This window comes from Lonchura striata, chromosome 1 (assembly GCF_046129695.1).
Source record: "Lonchura striata isolate bLonStr1 chromosome 1, bLonStr1.mat, whole genome shotgun sequence".
NCBI lineage: Eukaryota > Metazoa > Chordata > Aves > Passeriformes > Estrildidae > Lonchura > Lonchura striata.
The window spans coordinates 102,532,528-102,555,128 of NC_134603.1; the positions used below are offsets into that span (position 1 = coordinate 102,532,528).

General features: G+C 38.8%; 1 protein-coding gene across 6 annotated transcripts in view; it reads left to right on the plus strand.

Annotated features, from left to right (window-relative positions):
- LRRFIP2 (LRR binding FLII interacting protein 2) overlaps window positions 1-22,601 on the plus strand; it is a 53,130-nt gene continuing 30,529 nt past the window's right edge. For 3 of the 6 annotated variants that reach the window (XM_021546553.3, XM_021546586.3, XM_021546594.3), the window contains exons 1-4: window positions 2-365; window positions 467-609; window positions 9,279-9,383; window positions 16,387-16,473. In XM_021546553.3, the coding sequence (XP_021402228.1) occupies window positions 9,294-9,383; window positions 16,387-16,473 (177 nt within the window). In that variant the 5' untranslated portion in view covers window positions 2-365; window positions 467-609; window positions 9,279-9,293. Of the gene's footprint in view, window positions 366-466; window positions 610-9,278; window positions 9,384-16,386; window positions 16,474-22,601 lie in introns of all 6 variants that reach the window. The other 3 variants (XM_021546571.3, XM_021546578.2, XM_021546563.3) reach the window with 2 other exon arrangements.

The window sequence follows — 22,601 nt, forward strand, 5'->3', positions numbered from 1 at the left end:
TCCTCCGCAGCGCCTGCGCGCTGCGCCCCCGGCCTGTGCGGGGGCCGGGCCAGTGCGGTGCTGCCGGTGCCAGCGTGGGTCTCGGTGTCTACCGCAGTCTGGCTGTCGGGCTTTCGCTTTCTCTCCCTCTGCTCAGCGCCGGCCCCTTCTTCCTTCCGCAGGGCCCTGCAGGCGGTTTGAAATTTGCCGCAGTCTCTCACTCGAGTTCTCGATGTGGCCGTAAGCGCCTGGCGCTGAAGGGGAGGAGGCAAGCGCGCGGGGCGGGGAAGAGAAGGGCGGCCTGGAGCGGAGCGGCTTTTCTGCCTGCAGCTCGGGTTCCCCGGCCCCTCACGGGAACGGGGGTAGGGGACGGTGGAGAGCGTCAGGTGAGGCAGCAGGTCCCTTGTCGCGGCCCGTGGGCGGTCCGCGTCTGACGGGCACTGTGGTTGCCCTGGGGCGGCTTCTGCCAGCATTCCCCTATCTCCAGGCGTAGGGAGAGAGGCAAGGAAGGAGCCTGAAGTGATTCCGGGATCTGCGAGCCCCCCACACCCCTGGAAGTGGCGGAGGGAAGAGTGAAACAATTCCCGTCCCTCCTGGAGCGTCCCGGTTCTGCGGCAGGCTGGCCCGCAGGTAAGGCTCTGTGGGGCCCAGGCAGGGTCAGGGCGAGGGCCGGGAGGAGGAAGGTGTCACGGACACAAAACGCGGGGACGAAGCGGGGCGGGAACCCGGTTCTTCAGGTTTGGAGGAGCGGCTCAGCCGGAACTCGTCGGTCAGGTCGGCGAGCAGCCGCAGGAGCTCGGGGCGGCAGCGTGCGGCCCCTTCCGTGCGGGCGGACCGGGGGCAGCCGAGCCCGGCCCGGCCCGAGCCCTTCGGGCGGCTGCTGCGGCTCGCCGGGCGCGATCCCTCCTCCGATCCCCGGGAAGCTCCGTGCGCCCCTTGGGGGCTGAGTGGAAACGGCGGAATGAGGGAAAAAGGAGTATGTGCAGAAATCACAGCTGTGTGTATTCCGGTGCCTTTTTCTCTCCTACTTCCTCGGAGCACTTACGGCGGCTTCGCTGTTCCCGGAACAGTAGGGCGTGCCCCCTCTGCAGCGAGCTGCGCACGGAGTCGGTCACTCTTGCTGATGCTTAGTCCTTTGGTTTTTTAAAATTTATTTTGGAGCACGCTGTTTTATTTTTAGCATACCCTATTGCGATAATTGTAAATAACGTTGTTGAGGATGATAAGAGTGATGAGCACATTCATGAGTTTGGAAGGAGCCCAAAAGCAGCTCCGGACTGTGGTCTGCTCAATGTGTTATAAGTGATTTTCAGTTTGAATCCTAGCGTGACTCTTTGAAGGGCAGTGTTGTGAATTTCACTGATAATAAAAATATTTTGTAGATGAAGTAGTGCTGTTATATTATATACTCAGTGATTTTCTCATTTTAGACAGAGCTACAGGCATTTTTTGCTTGAAATTAGGAAGGTCTAGGATCAATTTTCTCCCTTCAAAATATCATTATTAGGGTGAAACATCTTTAGAGATGCGAGGTGAGAGGTTTGCTACAAAGTATAATATTAAATCAGTGTTTGTCTGAGCTCTTTAAATGCTCATTGTGTCTTGATTGTGAAATGATATATTTAAATGTATGGTGGCCCAGAAACAGTTACCCTCTTAATATACATCTGCTTCCTCGATTAATGTAATTGCTTAGTGATGATGTAAGAATAGATAAAAGATGCCTTAGCAGTACAAAATTGTTTGACGTACATGACATAATTTTCCTATTGTTTTCTGTTACTTTGATTTGGAGGTATTTAGCTTATTGTGAAGTCAGTCTTACCTGAACTGAATTCTTGGCTGTAACTGGAAACGTGTGAATAGAAGATGGTTGTGTGAAATGTGTCAGGTGTAGCTTGTTGACCTAAACACCAGTATTTCACATGAATTGACTCCAGAGGAGCTTTTTTTAAAGTCTCATTCTCTCAGAAGTTGGCATAGTACTTTAATACATGTAAGCTTTCAGAAAGTGCTGGTTAGACTCTGTGTAGTGAGGATCTGTAGAGCTTATTAAGGTCTAGATTTTCACATAGCACACAAGTTGGCATGTGCATATACCAAAAAACCACTTAGATCAGTATCATACATAATTGAATAGCTCTGGTACATAATGTAAGCAGAGGCTAAGAAATAACTAACAGATTTGATACTGTGTTGTTGTTTGTAAGATCCTAATGTGAAAATGTATGGTGATAGTAATGTATCAGTCCAGTAGCATTACAAAAAATGCTAAAAGTACATTTTGAGACAGTAATTAGATTTTCTTAATATCTGGAAACTAGGTAACATGTAATTGTATGTAAAGGACAGTTTGTGTTTATGCATTACATGCTCTGCAAGATAGTTTATGTAAGTAATACTGTTTGCTTGTGAAGGTGATATTAAAGTTCACATTTCCTTGAGCTAAGATAGCAGTATTAGGTCTGCTTTAAGGAAAGAGGTGACGGGGTATTTACAGAAGAAAGGTCAGGTGGACATAGGTGTTTCTAAGCCTACCAACTCTGATACCATAACAGAGAACTAGTCAGTAGGAATGATGTCAGCTGATAGTTTCCTCCAACTGCTGTTTCTTCTAAGAGGTACCCAGGACAATTTTTTTTCACTTGCTGCAGTAGCTCTTCTTCGTTGTACTGTAACCATAGCATGAGTAGGAAAGAGTGTAGGAGTCTATTAAATTGATGGGGGAAAAATATTTTAAATAGTTGCATCTTATTACAGAATGTGGGTTGTTACCATGGGGCACTCCATTTCATTAAAAAAAAAAAAAGTGGAGCTTCAGTATAGCAACAGTGTTTGGTTTTTTAATGAGCAATGAATCATTCTTTTGCAAAATGACAGAAAGGGTACTAATTTTGAATAAGCTGATAGTATAAAAACAATGCTTGCTTCATTTTAGAGTAAACACTTCTGGATCCTTGTGGGGTTTTTTTTTATTTTGTGTTTTCATTTTTTTTCTTTTATTGTGCTGATTTTAGTACTGTCACCCCCTTATGTTTTAAAGTTCCATTTGAATTCTTAGTTTGTTCCTGGATCTTCAGCATTTGTAGTAGCACTGATTCTAGAAAAGTCAATCTGTGTTAGGCTGCTTTTCTGAAAGTTATGTATGTTTTATATTGTGCCCTGAGAGATCCTCTGGCGAGTCACCATTATAAGAGCTTTCCAGATGCTGCCTGTAACTGATGATAATATTGTGTATGTAATATACTTTTTGCAGTAATGGTATATCCAGTTGCAGCTGTTGGCAACTGACTGGCAGAGAACTCATACTTCATAAAACAAGTTGCCACCACTTAAAATTGCAAGATGTTGTTTTGGAATTTTGGTAATTTGCAAAGACTGGTGAAGGTCACCAAAGATAGCTTGGTAGGTCTGGAGGCGTCTCGTAGTTCTACAGGGCTGTAGGATGCTTTTAGTACATTGACTGTCTTGCAATGCTTTATGTGTGCCAATGCTAGTCAGGCACTGTTACACTTCATGGGTTCATCAGGCACTTGCAGACTCTTGCAAGCTGCATGATGGCTTTTTGATTGTTTTAACTGGGGACTTTCTGTTGGTCTCTAACTTCCTAACACCAACAAACTGAGGGATTTCAACTCCCTCTAAGGAATTGTAATTCTATTGCTAAATGAACTCTTAAGAAATTGTATTTCTCAGATTTTAAAACAGCAAATAAACTGCAAATACATTGCATTAAGGGGGTGAATTATGCAGTTGTCTAAAGAGTAAGTTTTTTTCCTGAAAAAGCTAACGTAAGCCTGTCCACTCAGAGCAGAAACTTTATGCTAACACTTTTTGAAGTGGGCCATGATTAGAGATGAACAGGTTCTTAAAACAGAAACACTATTCATCAGCTGGAATAACTTTGCCTCCAAGATAGTGGTAAGCACTGTAATGTTTTGGCAGATTGTAATTATATGTTTTTCTCAGTCTTTGCATTTTCTCTTTAATGTTAGCCTCTTTCACTCATAGTAGCAGCTCTTTTGTGGTAATAGTTCTTAGGTTATTCTGAATGAAAATTTCAAATGAGTCCTTTTAAGGACTCATTATCACTTTAAAACTCAGTCTATTTCTTTCTCAGTGCATTAAAACCTAATGTATTTCTATCTCTTCCTACATGTCCCTTTGTTGGGTCATGGTCACCCTGTGATCCTGCAGCCCTTTTTCTTGCATGGGTGGTTTTGGACCTATGAGCAAACATTAATTGCAAAAAGAGTACCCTTGTATGGGGTCTTTCTTCTGAAGAAGACTCTTACATCTGTCTTGCATAATTTAAAATTTTTCTATGTCTATTTACTTTGTCTCCTTTGAAGTTTACTTAGACAAAGATTGAAGATCGAGCAACAAGATTGTGGTTGCCAATATGATTATGCTCCTTCTCAATTATGAATGCAACTGTTGTAGTACTAATACTTTTGCATTCATATTCTGTTTCTGAAAGACATTAGTTCTAGAGAAGTGTCATTCTTTGTTGTTGAATCTATTATACAGAGATGGTGTCTACACGGGTGAATTTTACTGATCTTGGAAAAAAGGGGAATTTTGGTCTGTTATTTATAGCCTGTTCACACTAAGGTATCTGGATCCTATGTATGTAATGCCAAATATGCTGGCATACACCCAGGAAGGCAGTGAGTGATAGGCCCTGAACTTGTAGTGTAGCTTATTTTTTTCCTCTAAGACAAATCAGACTTTTTTCTGGTAAGTAAAAAAGAAACAAGGAGAACCTTTAGTCAGAAGGTGATATGAAGAAGACTAGACAGCAAAGACTTGTGGAAGAGATAAAATGTATACATGCCGGAAGTGAAGACAAATGAGAGGGCATTTGACAGATTTTGTCATAGGTCTTCTGTTTTGTTTGGGGACTTCAGACACTTCTGTGTTTTGGAATGAAACGCAACAGGATGTGACTTCATCAGTTGTGTAATACAATGTGTTACCATGCCTATAGAATTAGGCATGAAATGGGCATGCCTCAAGAATTTTTAACTGTAAATGCAGCAGATATTATAGTGTTCTTTCCTTTTGTATCTATCTTTCTAAACCATAAAATAACAATAGCAAACTGTTCTTTGTCTGGTTTTGTCTTGGTTATATTTGTCTCTTTAGTTATTTTTTATGAAAATTCTAATGTGACAGCATGTTTTAAATTCTTTATCTCATCCTGCAGCAAAATTCTTTATCCCATTGAATCATTAAAACTGAAACTAGTTAAAGTCAGAAAGTGGTATGTTCATTATGCTGGCAGGTGGCACGGGGGAGGGGGGGAGGGTCATCCCCTAAATGTGTAACTGCATCACACAAGGATTTTTGCTTTCTATTTATTTCCCATAATAATGCATATGCATCACCCCAGCACATCCCATCCTCACTTTGTATTAAAATGAGGTTATTAGTACTTCATACATGTGCAATTCTGTTCTTGAATTGGGTCAGTGGTCCCAGGGATGAAGTCAGGAAGGTCTTTGCCAGGTCTCTGTTACCCTCTGCCATGGTCTGAAGCCCCCTGCTTCATGATGGATTAACGTAGAGTCCAGGTGCTGGGCATTGTTCTACTGTTTTCAATATGTTCCTATAATGGTTCACTTGCTCCACTTCCTTCTATAAATGAGTTCATAATATAACAATTAGCTTTAGCTTAAGCATCTAATAATCATTAACCTATCATTGGTGTATCTAACTTCAATATAAATTGGTTCTAACCCTCAGCTAAAATCTTAATTTTTTAAAATCATCATGTACCATGCAGGAAAATAACTTTTTGTGTAGTCAGAAAGTTATTGAAGTGAAACATCCCAGAAGTATTTCTGCATGTATGTGAAGTATTGATATCTTATATTTTCCTGAGAAGTAACATAATGATATTTATAGTATTAGACTAATCAGCATATTAGCAATATGTCTAGGTTTCTGTAGTACTGAACTTTGTAACAAGAAATTAAATACTCTGACATACATCAGCCTAATTAAAAGTTAAATGGAATGGAAGAAATTGTGACAAGACCCTTGAAGAAATATTAAAACAGCTAATTAAAGAAAGCATATATGGAGGTTTAGTTTCAAAATTGAGAACAATAATAAGTGTAGAACCGTATATTTTCTTTTAGGAAGATTCTTTGGAGGTCACCCTTTGCCTAAAGTATTGTGAATTAGAAAAGGTTTTCCAGAGCCTTGTCTAGTTAAGCTTTTACCATCTTCAGGGATGGACATTTCACAGCCTCTCTAGGCTGGTGTTTAACTGTTCTTTTCTTCAACTTCAGGGTCCCCTATTTGCACATGATTTCTGCTGGAGATGTGGACACTCCAAGTTGTGTATATCTGTGCTGTTCTCTAATATGTGCTGTGCTATGTCCTAATGAATATGCCAGTGAGAGCATACCTAACAAGCTCACATTCACACACTTAAGATGTGTGCTGACGCTCCCTGTACTGACCACCTGCTAGCAGGAGTTCAGGATCTTGTATCCACTAGGAGGGATGCTGCATTGGTTTAGCCTGGACAGATATCATACAATCAGTTGGGGGACTTCTGACAGCATCAAACTGGGGTTTGACTGATCATGTTATCCCTCCAAAGTTACTACTACTGTCACTGTTGATTTTGGTTTTATTTTCAAGAAGACTCCCTTACTTCAAACAAGTTCTTCTGTCTAATTTCGTAGTTTCTGTTTAATGTAACTGACAAGCCTCTTGCTCTGTAACATGACCACGTTTGGGCCTGTGCCCTGTCAGACATTGATCTGGTATCCTGTCATATTTGATTCACACACACAGATTCCCATCTTCACATTTGTTATTATCCAGACTGTTCTGCCAAGGGTGGGGCTTGGCAAGCACCCACCACTCTCACCTGTGTCACTAAACAGTGGCCCTAAAGTTTTCTTAGTCTTTCTTGTGTTCCTGATGTCCTTAGAATAGCCTTTCTCTTTGTCCTTATCAGCTTTTGCTAGTTTTGGCTGCAGTCGAGCTTTGATTTTCTTAATTCCTCCTTGTAGGCAAAGGCAACATCTCTGTATACCTTCTGGGTAATCTGTCATGTTCTCTCTTGTGTTTGGACTCAGTCAGGAGTTCTGTCCTTGTTCTAGGTGAGAAGTGTAGATTGCTGGCGAGGATGCCACATTTGCCTTCCTCCACAGTGACTGAGATGAAGTGTGTTTTCCTCATTTAAAGCATCAGTATCTAATTTTTATGAAATGACTACTCTGTAGATTAGTATGTCATGTAAACTGAATATAACTATAGTAAAATTACCTATATTTTAGCTATAAGCCATTACATTCCCCAAATCAGTGTGCCAGCTAAGAGCATTTCACTGAGTTAACAAACCAAAGTTTGTTGTCTATTAGAAATGGTGTGTTGTTTAAAGGATGTCAACAAATGCAGTTCAAGTCTATGGTATGTGCAGTTATTCTGCAGTTTTTACTTATGTGGTAAATACTTTTTAGAGAGATATAGCCTTTAATGTGTCAGTTAAAATAATTACATGCTTTGTGACTTTTAGTAGATTGACTTCTGTTCTTTTATGAACCTATTTATTGTAATAAACATTTAATGATTTTTCTTGTGGCTAGTGTGTAATGTTGTTAAAGCCTTCTGTAGTAGGGGTAGTATTATATTGTGTTCATGTAACTTGCAGTTTGGGCACTGTCTGCTTTTAATATTTGAAGTCAGCCAATAAGAATTACTGAAAAAAGATGCGGATTTTTTGAGACATTCAGAATGTGGACAGCAGCCTGTAGTTCTGAGTTTAAACCTTTGCCACGGAGATCTCCAAACTGTGCATATATTTGTCTAAATTTTCTTGAGTACAAGGCATAAGTTTACTTGCTTATTTTTAAGACTGAAAATACAGACTTTTGCCAATTGGATTATCAGTGACAATATTGAGCAGATGAAGAATAGTAAAGTACCTGTAAAATTTGAAGCACAGTAAAAAAATCTTCTTGCTTGCAAGGAAAAGAAAGGAGAATAGTATGAAGTTATTAAAGGAAGGGTGATGAAAAGGTGTAAAAGCTAAAATATAAGAGGAAAAAAAAAGTCCAGTGATGCTACTTGATATCTTTCAGTGCCAGAAAATACCACAATATATTTTGGCTTTGTTATTGCTGTGTAAAAGTAATAAAGTAAATACTCTGCTTGTACAAAAATAACCATCACTTTGGGGTTTTTTCCTCCTTCCCTTTTGACTAAACTATAATCAATTCCTGAGTCTTTGCTAGTTAGATCCAGTAAGAAAGGTAGTTCTTGTACCAGTTCAGTTTCAAAAGGACAGGCAATACTATTTACCTTTTAGATCTCTTCTTCCTATAATAAAATTAGAAATGTTTATTATAACTAAGGTGTTTTCTCAAACCATGTGTAGGTTACTTATCTTGTCAATTAGCTGGACTACCACATTTCAGAGGACCTGGATGTCTGGAAACAGGATTTCTTTAGGCTATTTGAAAAAAACTTACGTAGTTGTGGTTTTTGAAGGTTTTTTGTGTGTATGTGTGTAACATTTTTCACATGGGCTGTGCTTTGTTTTGTTGGTCATTTTTATATGCTTGCAATTCATAAGAGATTTCTGGAGGAAAAGTAAAGGTATCTTATATATTCTGGGTATATGATGGTAGTATGTTTCTTTATTTCCCAGTTTGAGAATCTTGTTAGGCAAATAGTGGGGTTTTTTTGCATAAAGGTGTCTGTTTCTGCTATAGTAAAACTTCTGCTTTTGAAGACAGCAGTTCAGTTGCATGAGAAGTGCTGTGTTAAAATGTAAGTAATTAATATGTACCTACCTGGATGCTTAGTAAAGTTTGTCTGCTGAGTCTCTTCTGTGTTGAGGAGAACTCTAATGATCATGTAAATTTAATTCTTGAACACTTTGTTGTCCATAGGGCTTTTTTTTTCCACATCTGTAACTTGATAGATCTTTTCAGGAGTTACATAAATTGACTGAGAAGAGAGGTATCCTTTTTGAGCCAGGAGCAGTTTCCAGTTGTGCCTGACTTTGAAGCTATAGGTAAACTGATGGGTTCTGTTCAGTAGAAAAATTCTGTATGTGCACCTTGAAGGATGCAGTGGTGTTCTGTAGTGCTGCCACAAACTTTTGTGATAAAGTTTTTTGATTACATGTCAATTGCATGTAAATGTCTTGAGTATTATGTAGCTAAAGATTGGAAAACTTATCACATTTTGGTGTGTAGGTTGGTTGATTGTTTTTAATTCCAGATCTTAATTAAAATTGAGCTTTGTCCTATCTGTGTTTTCAAATACAGGTTCAGAGAATAAAAATGGGAACTCCTGGATCAGGACGGAAGAGAACTCCAGTGAAAGACAGATTTTCTGCAGAAGATGAAGCTCTAAGCAACATTGCCAGAGAGGTTTGCTAACTTAGTAGTGTCTTGAATTCTGAAGTAGGGATGAAAGTCAGACTGCTTCCTCTTTGATATTTCTTCAATTTTTTCCCATCTTTCCTTCACATCAGAAAATTTTTCTTCTGTTGGCTGTCCCCTCCCCTTTATTTCTTGTACTTAACTTCTGTTGTGTAGAGAGCTCTTCCACATCTTTTCCTTGGTGTGGGACCATGCACTGAGACAAGCATTTTTACAATGTCTCTGTGTTACACACAAATATGCTAAAACATCAACAATAGAGTGAATTTCTACCTTATTCCAAGAACTTCTGAGTTGCTAAACCTCTTTCTTAGGGACCTACTTTATATACTATGGTGTATTATTTTTCCCAGCATTGAATTTCCTTGCTCACCGGAACTGAGGAAGAGTAAAGGTGATGTACATATTCCAGGGACAGTGATCTATCTGTGCGTCCTTCCCTGGAAGCAATGCACTCTCCCTATTTGACCATGACTGAAGTGGGATTATTTGCATTTGATCAGTTCGGCAGTCTTATCCTGGTGCAACAGTGTATCATGCTGTGGCAGTTTTAGTTTGAACACCAATTTTGTCTGAGGGTTTTGGTTTGCCAATTTGACATTTCTTGGCCAACACACTAATTAATGTGGTGGGTTTAGTGCTGGCTAAAGGCAAGTGCACTTACTAGAATATGCTTACTTATTTCCTTGTGAGATGGGATTAGGAAGAAGGCAAAGCAGGCTCAAAACTTCAAAAGGGTATAAAGAAAACCTGTATTAACAGAAACTAAAAGAATAATAATAATAAAACCTTTGGAACACTTCTCCTCCCTAACACTTGCGTTTTCTTTCCTACTCATTATGTAAAGAGACAAAATTTAAAACACACATGCTTTTTTCAAAAGCTGCAGGAGCAGGTGTAGCTGTGTTCCCTGCAAGGAAATAATGGAACTGTGGGTGTAAAAGCACCTAACATCATTAAAATGGAGTAGTGGCAAGTGTATTCTAATTATAGCAAGGTTAATTGAAAGTCAGCTTATCTCTTAAAAGAAAAAAAAAAAAAAGCCTATCTCCTGAAAATATAGAGTTCCTTTTGGTTCTTTCTCTAGCTTTTGTAATGGATTCTGAAACTGTTCTTCTTTGTCAATCTTAGAAAGCTAAGTCACCTGGTGTAGAAGACAGTTTCATGTATCTTGTGCAAAGTTTGAGCTTCCCAAAGTACAGGTAATGATTGTCTAGTGTAACTTCAGGCTCCTGGCAGCATTATATTCCCATTTGTTAAACAAAAAGATGTAACTGCTTGAAAATTCCCATGTAACTATGTAAATGAAAATTGAGGTTCCTTTTCTCAAGGTTATTTTTACAGTGTATGTTGAATACACCTGATATGATCTCAAGATGTTCTCTCTGTGTGTGTTGTGGGGATTTTCTATTAAATTCATGTAAAGACAGAATATCATTGGCTGCTTCAATTGTCTTTGTATTTGCAGACAAATTGTTAATTTTAAATATATAGCAGTAATCTGTCATCACCATTTTTTAGGATTACATGAGACCTCTTTCTCCAAAACCAGTCTGATTATGTGAGAACAGAGGTTTCAGTCACTTCTGTGTTCTTGTATTGCCTGTGGTTCATGCTCAGATACAATAAATATCATGGCACAGAGTGATAAAGAGTCTGACGCATGTCATCTCACCATCCTCAACCTGCTAAACAGGAGTTTGAAGGGACAATCAGGATTTACCATTCATAGCCTTTTTTTGGATGTTATCATCAGCAACTCTTCCATTATTCAGTGCTGTGTTAACTAGGTGACAGAGAGCTAGAGGTTGTGGACAAGCAACATTGCAACAGTGTTCACTGGGTTTCTGCCTTGCAGGATATTGTCTCTGTGTTTTGGTTTGGTAGGGTTTTTTTCAGGCACTCTCAGTTCTTATGACTATTTTCACTATCTAGCAAGAGCATGGAAAACTTTAGGTGTTTTCTCATGGGAGAAAATAAAGATTCATTTTGATTTAAAATTCACTTTGTAGTAGCTCAACTGTGAGTAGAGTGCAGTTCTTACTTTAATAGAGATGTAATGTTATGATATTGCCATGATAGAAAAAGCTGAGTTTTTAAAAGTTTAATATTTTTAAATGTTTTGGTTTTTGTAGGCAACTGGGGCAGAGACATGAGAAATAAGTGGAAAAGAGGTTTCTGAGGAGCCATAAGAAATACTTTAGGCACGTTAGTGGTGGTGTTGCCTTGATTTCATGAGACAGTATGGAGATTTTGACAAAAAGCATGGGAATGAGAATACAGAAGAATTGAGCAGCAGAAGGAATCATAGAATGGTTTGAATTGAAAGGACCTTACAGATGATCCTATTCCAACCCCCCTGCCATGGGGTGTTGGAATTGGGCATAGAATCCTTTGTTTGCTTGATGAGAAAAGGTGAAATTAAGTTGCTATATGTAGTTATCTATTAACATTTTTAAAATGCTCACCTTGATGCTTAGCCAGAGCTGGCAGGGTGTCCTAGAGCCGTTCCATGCATCTGTGGCAGACAGGAGAAGCAGTTCCTGCAGGGGCAGTCAGTGCCCTTAACGCTGCCATCTGGTGGAAGAATTAAATGCTCCTTAACCGGGCCTCCTGCGTTGGAAACTGCAGGACTGCATATCCCTTGGCAGAGAGAGAAACGGTTCTGTGTTATATGTATACATCAGCCCATGATGACAAAATAATTTTTCAGAGGTGGATAACGTTTTAGGATAGCCTATATTTTAACCTTATGAAGCTTTTATGCTGAAGCCGAGCTAATTAAAGAATCACCTTCTCCAGGGTATAAAAATTTAAAATAAAATACTGTTGCTTTCTAGTGAATTCCTTCTTGCAGGCAAGGGAAGGAAAAATATGCCTATCTACACTATGTAGTTAGATGTTATGCTTCTCTTTGCTCAGCATGGAAGGAAGCCTCTACCATATAAATTCTATGTTAATATCATACTGCTTACCTAGGAAAAAACATGATTGTCGCTATGAAGAGTCTAAGAAAAATACATCAGAAAGGAGAGACTTCAGACTCAATCTTTACAAAGGCATTCAAGTTAAAGTCTCATCTTGCTTTGTTTCTTTCTTTCTTTCCAAAAATATTTTTGATTTAACTGAAGAACTACATGTTATCCTTGAAAGTTGAGCTAAAAGTTTTCAAAAGATTCTGGTAGAATAAGTTTTTAAAAACAAAGATGAAAAAATTGAATAAGTAGAGATGGCTTTCTAAATGACTATAAATAGCTTATAATAATTGGTTTTTAGGTGAAAATCAGGGAACTGACTGTGTCACCCCCTGGAAGAAGAACGTTGTCTTGCTACTTCTGTATTTACTAAATATATGCAATAAAATAAACCAATCAAATTGAATACTGCTGTAAGGTACTGCTTAACTGCTTGAAAACAGGCAGGATAATAATCTTCTAGAATGAAATGTTTTTTATGCAGGCACTAAGAAACACTGGGTGTTTTTTTTGTCCAGGTAATGGTTTTTGTTACTTATTTTGAAATGAAGAATTCCAGAACTCAGTGGTGAACTGATTGCTTTGTTTTGTTACTTAGACCATAGCTAATGCCCAAAGAAATACAAGATTGGTTTAAAACCACAAATTTGTCCCAGAGTAGAAGGTAAATATGAATAGTGTGAATGTGTTCCTATACAAAAGAGAATTTAGAGATTTAGTTATAAATCAATAATTAGTTAATTATTTTTTTCTTTACCAAGTAAATTCTCAAGGACCTCTTACTTGTTTTCCTACCCAATTAATTTGTTACAAAGATCTTCTCTGTAGTCTTCTATGTCCTTTTTTGATAAATTCTCTGAATAAATGCCATGCTTAATTATTGTATCTTTACCCAATGGCTGTTTGCCCTCCAGATTTTGACATTCTTTCCATTTAAGCCACTAGTGTAAGTGTACCAGGTTTAAATACCTCATGTCTTATTTGCAGTTAATGTCTTAAAGAAAATTCAACTATCCCATTTCTTTTTACCAGTTGAAAGTTCCCTTAGGAAGCTTTTGAAATAGTGTCAGAGTTGCTAGATCTTGGACAATACACAGTTGAATTTTTACTTCAGAAAAATAGAAACTTGGTATATCACTTTATAATAAGCTGTATTTCAGTTAGATAATATTAAAATGGATATTTATCAGAATATTTTTTATTAATGTGTGCCTGGTCTAAAGACTGTATAGAGAATAATGACCAGTGAATCTGAAATCAAGACTGTAGTGGCCAGTCTGTCCTTTTCTAAGACTGGACTTTGTTTAATGCAGGCTGTAGAAAGCAATCTGTATTGGCTCCCAAGCTACTATGAGCAATGAATAGGGATGTATTTCATATGCTCTCTCAAGTCAAATACTAGTTGAATTGAAAGGCATGATAACATTACTGCCTCTACTTTTGCTGGTTTATTTAAAAAAAAAAAAACAAACCCGAAACAAGTAGTCTAGTGTTTCTGTTCTGCTCCTACAATCCAAACTTTATCCAAAGTTATTGTGGCTCTACATTTTTCTTAGCAGATATTTAAAGACTTTATTTCAATGCAGCTGATGAAATTTTTTGTTAAGGATTTTTTGGTGGTAATTTGTTTCACAATTATTATGGGCTTTTTCAGTAAGGCAACAGAGTGAATAGCAGCACCTGGAAAGAAAACTATGTCCTTTTGCATTATGGTTGTTTCTCTATTATTGTTAATTTTAAATTTCAATAACGTAGCTATGAAGACTTGTGTGACTGCTACATCAATAGCATGAGGCCTGTGCTCTAACAGATCTGATGAGAATTAAGAATTGCTTGGTATTATGACCTTATGACCTTTCTAATGGTACTGCAACTTGTCTCTTGCTCTGAAGTATAGTGAAGGAAGCCTGAGAGCTGTCCTTTTAGTTAACTTGTCTTTTGTCTTTTTTGAGATTATGTGCTTTTTACAGGAATCTAGTTGCTCAGGTTAAAAATTAATGTAATATTAGCTCATTTCATAAAAAAAAATCTAAAAATATTTTCTTTTTCTCCTGCCACCTATATCTGGCACCCATTTTATGACAAATATTTGTAAATCCACTTGTGTTTTATCAAGGGTTTAGTAAATGATAAGAAATGGAGCTTCCCTTCTACTGTAGGAATTTAAAGTTAGATCTCTGGGTGTACGACTAGGAGAGAGTGGTGAAATGTGAATTGATTTTTAACGTGAATAAATAAATCAATTAACTTTGTATGTTAACAGTATTATCTTTGTATTAAATTTGTAACTTAACAGTAAAGCCTTGCCTGAGCATAAAGGCCAAATGCATATATCTGCTATTTTATAGACAAAGCTAAACCCAAACTTATCAGCTCTTTGAGTCCTTTTTCCTTCTGTGCTGCATACCTGTTGGTGTGACAGTTTGTATGCAACAGAGCAATAATGGGCTACAAATGGAAGTGCTTCCTCTTGCAAGGCAATTTCCTTGCTTTAATTGTGTGTTATCATCAGGTGGAAAGAAGAGTAGCTTTATGCTGCTTTGAAAAAAGATTACATTATGGCAGTCAAGAGTGTTGACACAGCCTTGGAATTATTTTATCTGCATATGGAAAATTCAGAAAAAATAATCTTCATGAGTCATTTGGAGTTAGGACAAACTATTTTGAGTAACAAAACTATAGTGAGTCTGCCTTCTGTCCTGTCATTGTTTGGTATTTTTTGTGCCTGTAGTTTAATCATAATTTGAAGTTAAAGTCCCAAGTTATATACCTGTTTCATTTTCCTGAAGCACAGTAAAACAGTTTTATAGGTTTCCAATGTTTTACATAAACATTTGCTGTGGCAATGGCAAAAGCAAGGAAAAGTCAAAAATCCATTGGAATTTTACATTTTAAGAACTTCTATAACTGGTTGGTTGTTAGGAGTTCTGAGTTTTTAGCTGCTGCTGACTCTCAAAAAGCTTTTAACTAACATTATATAGAAAACTGGAATCTTCAGTGGAAAACCTGTCTTCAGTGGTTTAATATTTAAAGAATTTGAGAGAATTTTTGTCAACTCATTATTCAAACAAGAAAAAAACTGAGCTTGTGCTTTCTTGAAACTTTAGCTATATGGCAAAATTTATTCCATCGTATTCCCAGGGCTGTTTAATACTTTTATCAACGACACTGTCAGTGGGATTCAGTGTACCCTCAGCAAGTTTGCAGATATGTGAACAAGAGCGGTGCAGTTGGTGCAACAGAAGGATGGGGTGCCATCCAGGGCCACCTGGACAAATTTGGGCCCATGAAAAACTCTTGAAGTTCAACAAGTCCAAGTACAAGATACTGCACGTCAGTCAGGGCAGTCTCAGATGTGAGTCCAGACTGGGAGAAGTTGTTAGTGGCCACAAAGATGCTCAGAGGACTGGAGCACCTCACCTATGAGGACACGCTGAGAGAGCTGGGGTTGTTCAACCTGGAGAAGAGATGTATTTGGGGAGACCTCACTGACCTTCCAGTACCTGAAACAGGCTTATGAAAAACGGGGAGAGTGAGTTTTTTTTAGACAGGCAAATAGCATTAGGACAGGGGAATGTATGGTTTTAAACTAAAAGAGAGTAGGTTTAGATTAGATTTTAGGAGGAAAGTCTTACTAGAGGAATGGTGGGTTCCTGGCCACTGGAACAGGTTGGCCAGAGAAGTTGTGGATGTCCCATACCTGGAACTATTCAAGGTCAGGTTGGATGGAGTGCTGAGCAGCCTGCTTTAGTTGATGGTACCTGATCTGGGCATTGGAACTAGATGATCTTTATGGTCCCTTCACAGCCAAGCCATTCTATGACTTTTTAAATGATTATCTAATTCTTTCGCCTAGCAATGCTATCTTTAAAGAGTTAGGTACATATTCTTTTTGAAATGTCATTCTTTATTACTTCTGTATTATGATGTTAAAATCTTAATGTGTACTTGTGAAGGGATTTGAGTTTATTCTAAAAAGTTTCTTTAAACTTTAATTATTTTCCATCTACTTGTAGGCAGAAGCCAGACTTGCAGCAAAACGGGCAGCTCGAGCAGAAGCAAGAGATATACGTATGAGAGAGCTGGAGCGTCAGCAAAAAGAGGTATTGTAACTCACCAGGAATTATTGCAAACCATTACAAAAATTCGTAATGTGTCTTATTTCTGCATTTCCATAAGATTTTGTCTTTTAGTGTAATTCAGTTTTGTGCAAGTATTTTCAGCTTTAGAATCGGATTATACTGAAAGGATTCACAGTAAATACCTGTTGTCAAGATATTTCTTTTAAAAATATTATTTAAATGGGGTAATATTTACATTTACAGTCGTGTGTTGCTCCACATGTTTCTCCTAAAAAAAGTTTGCATTTCATGAGAAAAAAAATTCTAGAAACTAGGTTTTTCAGCAGTCTGGTTATTGCATGGTTGTTGCAATCCAGTTTTGACATTGCATATAAAACATTGAGAATTTATTATTTATCATGGTTACACTCAGATCCATTAATGCTCATACTTGGTTGTTGTGGGATTTTTTTTCTGTGGTAATTAGCAAAATATGCAGAACATTTTTTGCCTCAATGTTATATGGTTCTCATTGTACCGCAGTTTGAGTTTTTGAATTGCTATAGATATCTGCTATTATTTTGAAGATTGCATGATAATTGATGTAGATCTTTCTGAGTTTTCAGCTTGGGAATCCAATCTTGTGTGGTGACTGTAATTTATATTTTAAATGTTTTGTTTGGTTTTCTTTTTACATTCTGTAGTTTTCTCAGCATTCATATGATAGAAAATGGGCTCATATCCAGAAATGGATGGTAGGCTAAAATCACCTGTTGTGCATGATTTTGCCACTCAGAGAACTAACACAGGATTTTGGATGAAGTAATTTACTTACTAATGGTTTGCCGTGTGTTATTTCAAAGTGTCTAATTATGTATCAAATATATATATACACACAGTCATATAAACTATATATGTATGTGGCTCAATTATATATGTACATAGGGCAACCCTCCCCCTGACTGACTTTTCCCTTGGGTCACCACAGCAGCTCCTGCCTCTCTACTTCCCTTTGTGAGGATGTTTAATACTGCAATGAGGACACCCCTCAGTCTCCTCCAGGCTGAACAGACAGAGTGACCTCAACTGCTCCTTGTTCAGCTTTCCCTCCAGCCCCTTCACCATCTTGGTTGCCCTTTTTGGGGGGTTCTGTAATAGTTTTGTATTTTTCTTATATTGTGCACCCAAAACTGCACACAGGACTCGAGGTGGGTCTGAAGCAGTGCAGAGCAGAGCGGGACAACCCCTTCCTTGCTCAGCTGGGGATGCTGTGCCTGATGTACCCAGGACACAGTAGGCACTCTTGTCTGTGTGGGTGCTGCTGACTTACATTCAACTTGCCATCAACCAGGACCCTGTGGTGCTGCTCTCCAGTGTCTTGTTCACCAGTCTGTCTGTCCTGGATTGACCCATCCCAAGTACAGAATCCAGCAGTTGCCCTTGTTAAACTTCATACATGTTGGAGGTTAGGATTTGTTCAATTTTTTTCTTTCTGAGGGAATTTTTCTCCCATTTGTTGCCTAAGAGACCAGAACAATGGATACTTGAGAGAAGCAAAGGATGTGGCCAAGATGGGGTGAAGGGGTGCAGCTGGCTGCAGTCTCTTAGCTGGGGGGCTTTCTCTTAGGAAATGGAGAGATACGGTGAGAGTTTGGCTGGGGGGTGAGGGGCTGGGTTCGTCCCTTGCTCTCTCACTCTTGGGGTGGGGGTGGGGCAGGGGGCGAGATGGGCTGCTGCTGTGGGGAGAACTCGTTGTCAACATGGAGTTCTGTTGTGTACTGCTTTTCCTTACCATGGGTGAGCCTTTGCTAGCAAGGGCAGCTGTTGAACTGGGGCCTTTTCAACGCCCAATCTCACTGGAAGTGACCCTTGCCATCTACTTGGTGCTGCAGGGGAAAACCTAGGACCCTGACCCCCTCTCCCTTTTGTAGGGAGTGCCTCCTGGTGCTTTCAGCAGCTGCTTGTAGAAAGCCCTCTGCTGCTGCCCAGTGCTGCTGTTTTCTGCTGCTGCTGCTGCTTGCTTTTTGCTACACTTTAACCCGATATCCCCTGCCTCTGCCTGCCGGGATACCCTGCGGCTTTTGGTATGGCTCTGGCTTTTTACCACCCTAGGTGTGCCTGCCTTCCAGCCTGCTGCTTCAGGGTGCCTGCTACAGTCTCTTTCATCATCCAGAGGGGCACCAGGACCAGCTGCTTCCCATGAGATTGTAAAGGAAGCCACTTTCTGTCTCTCCTGCTGGCTGTGCCGCCATTGCTCACCTGGAGCGAGGCAGCTGGGCTTGTGCCACAGTGCCTCCTCCATGTGCAGGGACTCATCGTGCCTGCGCTGCCCGGCCAGGAGCCACCAGCGCCCTGCCGGCTGTGACTGTAACTGCACCAAAGGCAAAAGTGCCTGCAAGCCAAGAGAAGGCTGTCACTGGGTTGCTGGTTCTGTTTGTTGTCACTCCCACTGTTGTTGTTTGTTTGCCTTGTTTTATGGCAACACTATGGTTGGTGCTTGCCCATCTCTCTGTTTTACCAAGATCTTGGGGTAGGGCCTCCCTGCCTTGAGGTTCTCCCATTTAGTGCATCAGCAAACCTACTATTCCTTGAGTTCCACATCCAAGTCATTTATGAGACCTGGGCCTAAGATGAGCCTGTGGAGCCCTACTGGTGAGCTGATGCCAGTTGAATGTCACCCCATTAACTACAACCCTTTGTACCCAATCTGTGAGCCAGTTGCTCGTTCATTGTATAGCATGGTTATTCAGCTGTGTGCAGGCCACTTTGTCTAGAAGGATCCTGTGTGAGACAGTATCAAAAGCTTTACTGAAGTCAAAAAAGATAAAATTACCAACTCTCCTAGGTCACTTAGGTAGATTACCCTGTTGTATAACAAAATAAGGTTTGACAAGCAGGAGTTTTCCCTCATGAAACCATCCTGGTGAAGCGATATGCAGAATAAATAAATACACTCCACAAGCTGGGGTAGTTATGAAGTGGGTATGTATTGTCAGGGTCTGGCACAAGCGAGTTATCTCTCCAAAAACTTGTGCCCCGAGTCTCAGTCTGACCCACACTTTTATTCACAAAGGTGTTCCATATGCAGTACATCACACAACTTTGCTAGCATATTCAACCCCTGGCCCCGCCTGTCCTCGCCTCTCATGCTAAATAGGTCCACGCCCTTCTAGGCATGCGTGGTTTGCCATGGTGGTCCTGTGGGGGGTCTCTGGTGGTCTTGAGGCTGAAGATTGTGGTCTTCTTCATGGTAGAACTTTTGAACTTTTCTCTTTTGCGCATGCACTTTTGGTCCTTTGGTGCTTCTCTGAGTATGTCGGTCAGTCTTGATGGGCTTGGAGACAGAGGAGCCCCTTTATCTGGGTTCTTTGCATCCTCGGTCCCCTCCGGCATTGTTCTTTGTGCAAGAAGCTTCAGAAATTTGCATTTTCTTATGCCCTTTTGTACCATGGCAGAGGTTTCTTAAGTAAAAGGTTAAAATTCAACACATAACTTTACAAGCTAGAATATAAATGCTTAATTCGTTTTGTTAACTTAAGTGAACTCCAAAAACAGCTATTTCGCTGGCTATGACCAATGACTGAATTTCTCCCAGGTGTTTTTCAGTACCTCTCAGAATAGGATTTTCCATTATTTTACCCAGCACAGGAGTGAGGCTGACTTAATTGCAAAGTTTCTTTAGAAATTTCTTTAGAATTTTTTTCAGGGATTCCTTTCACAAAATTCATGTGCCTCTTAAAAGGGTATATGGGAGGTGTCAGGGGTTTTTCTGGTTTTTAGGAAAGTGTTCACTGTAGGAATGTTTTGAATCACCAAGATTTAAGTAATACGTGCTGAGACTAGCCATCATTTCAAATAGTTAAAACTACAATGGCAGTTAATATCTGTTGAGAAATCTTAGGACTGTCATTAGAATTTTATTTACAAAATTGTATTCGCTCTTTATTGTCTCTCTGCCTATCTGATAATTGTGTATACATTAGTTCTCAAGATCAGCATAGTTTCTGTATTTCTTGGTGGAAGTACTTTTGAAGGTTTTTTTACTTGAGATCAAGGGTTTCCAAAACATGGTATTTACAAGCAATCTCACTCAAAATTAATGCCACTCAATGCCACCTTCCTTTTGCAGTCCTAAATGGTACATCTGCTGCAGGAGATTTCTAAACAGATGTGTATTCTTTTCCTGGACTGGGAGATGTAACCTCTGTATTGGATAACGTGCATTATTCAGAAGTTTTAGAAGTCAAGCTTGAGAGATACCAGCAGCACCTGTTTGCAATACATACTGTAGTACCTAATCCTTTGACCTAAATATGCTGAACATTTAACACAGGCATTCTGTTTTCTGCTGGAATGTCAGGAAGAGACTTGTTACCCACCAATTAAAAGGAATCTTATATAAGTAGCAAACTTTCTTCTTGCCTGCTGCAGATTTTACTAAGAGGTACTTGTCCATTTAGACCAGAGATACAAAGAATATTTAAAATCAGCAATGTCACTATGAAATGAACCTACACTCCCCCCCAATAGCAGTTTTCTGGCAGAGTTTTAAATAGGCCTGTTGAATACTGAATTGTTGTGAAATAGTTTTAAATACCCAGTGAAAATACAGATGATAACCATGTGACCATAAGCAATAAGAAATCTAGTCTTTCTGGAGGCAAAGCCTTAATTTGTATAAACAACTGGCGTACAATCTTTAGAATAGTTCAATATATTGAAAACTGTAGGAAATAAGGAAGAATTCCTACTTTTAGAACTGTGTTGTAGCCTTCAAATGGGATAGTTTTAAAATTAAGGTGATTCTTAACATGTTTTCATACTGTAACAATTTGAGATGCTTATGGCATGTGAAATATGTTTTGATTTTAAATTAGTTGTGCTTTTTGTCTTGCTTCTTTCACATTAACATTCTCTCATCTTTAAACAGAATAAAAGATATTAAGGTGCCTTATCTAGTTATCATCACTCAGATTTTATGAGTTTGGTTTATTATTTTCACTGTCAGTGTATAGCAAGAGTATCTGTAGAACTTAAAACTGGTCAATTTTCTTAAGAAGCTTTGCTCTTCTAATAGAGAAGAAAATGCAAAATATATATAGGGCAACTGAGAATAATTATTTCTCTTAGGGCTCAAATAACTTCGTAAATTACTTAAAATCTGAATATAGTAATTATATGGTACATTTCTTACTAGTGTACTTGCAATTTTTTAAAGCTCTCTATTTTTCCTTTTCTTAATTTAAATTCTTTTGTGATTTTTTTCCTGCATTAATATATTAATCATAAGAAAAGCTAACTGAGTACTGAACACTAATTATTAATTATATTAACCTGCTTTACTTATATCCCCTAGTGTGATATCTTGGCATGCTTACTCAGATCAGGTGAACTGAGCTCTTCTGACTTGAATGAGTTTACTTGCCACCATGGATTATTCAAAATGACACACAGCATTAAAAGTGCTAATAGCATGTTGCTCACTTTGACTTTCTGGTATTGTGTCTGGGTTTTTTCCCTTCCTTATGAAATAACTCTGCATTTCTTCTTTCTCAGGAAGATGCAGAGAGGGCCAGATACTCTCACCAGTCCAGTCGACATTCACTTTTGGTTTGTGTTCAAACTGTATACTTTTTCTTTCTGATCTAACCTTCAGAAACCAAACCAAAGGAAAAAAGGGTTTGGAGTCTGGTTTCTTTTTCTAATGGAGAAGGATGAAACTTCAAGTCTCATAAATTATTTGCAGTTTTAGTAATTTTAAGTAACATACAATGTTTAAGTTCATCTGGTGTTTTATTTCCATCAGTGTTAAAAAGGTAGTTTATTTTTATGTTTCAATCTTCCAGTCTCTTCTTGCACTTTGAGCATTACTGTGTGTCTGTAGTATTTGTGAAAGAAAAGGTATCAGTACCTTAAGATACAATTTGAAGAAGAGTTTGGTGTAATGCAAGAATCTCTTTCTTGGAGAAGCTGGGAATATATTACTCATTAATGGCAAAATATTTAGCTGAATGCTGTAAGGTATCCTGAAGTCTGCTAACAGAAATATTTTTGTATAAGCTCTTTTATATCATATTTAGGCCATATATCTATTGCTAAAGAACAGTTTTATTGAGGTTATGTTAGCATTTTCCTGGTCTTGGATCTGTCTAGAAATCAGCTGGTCATTG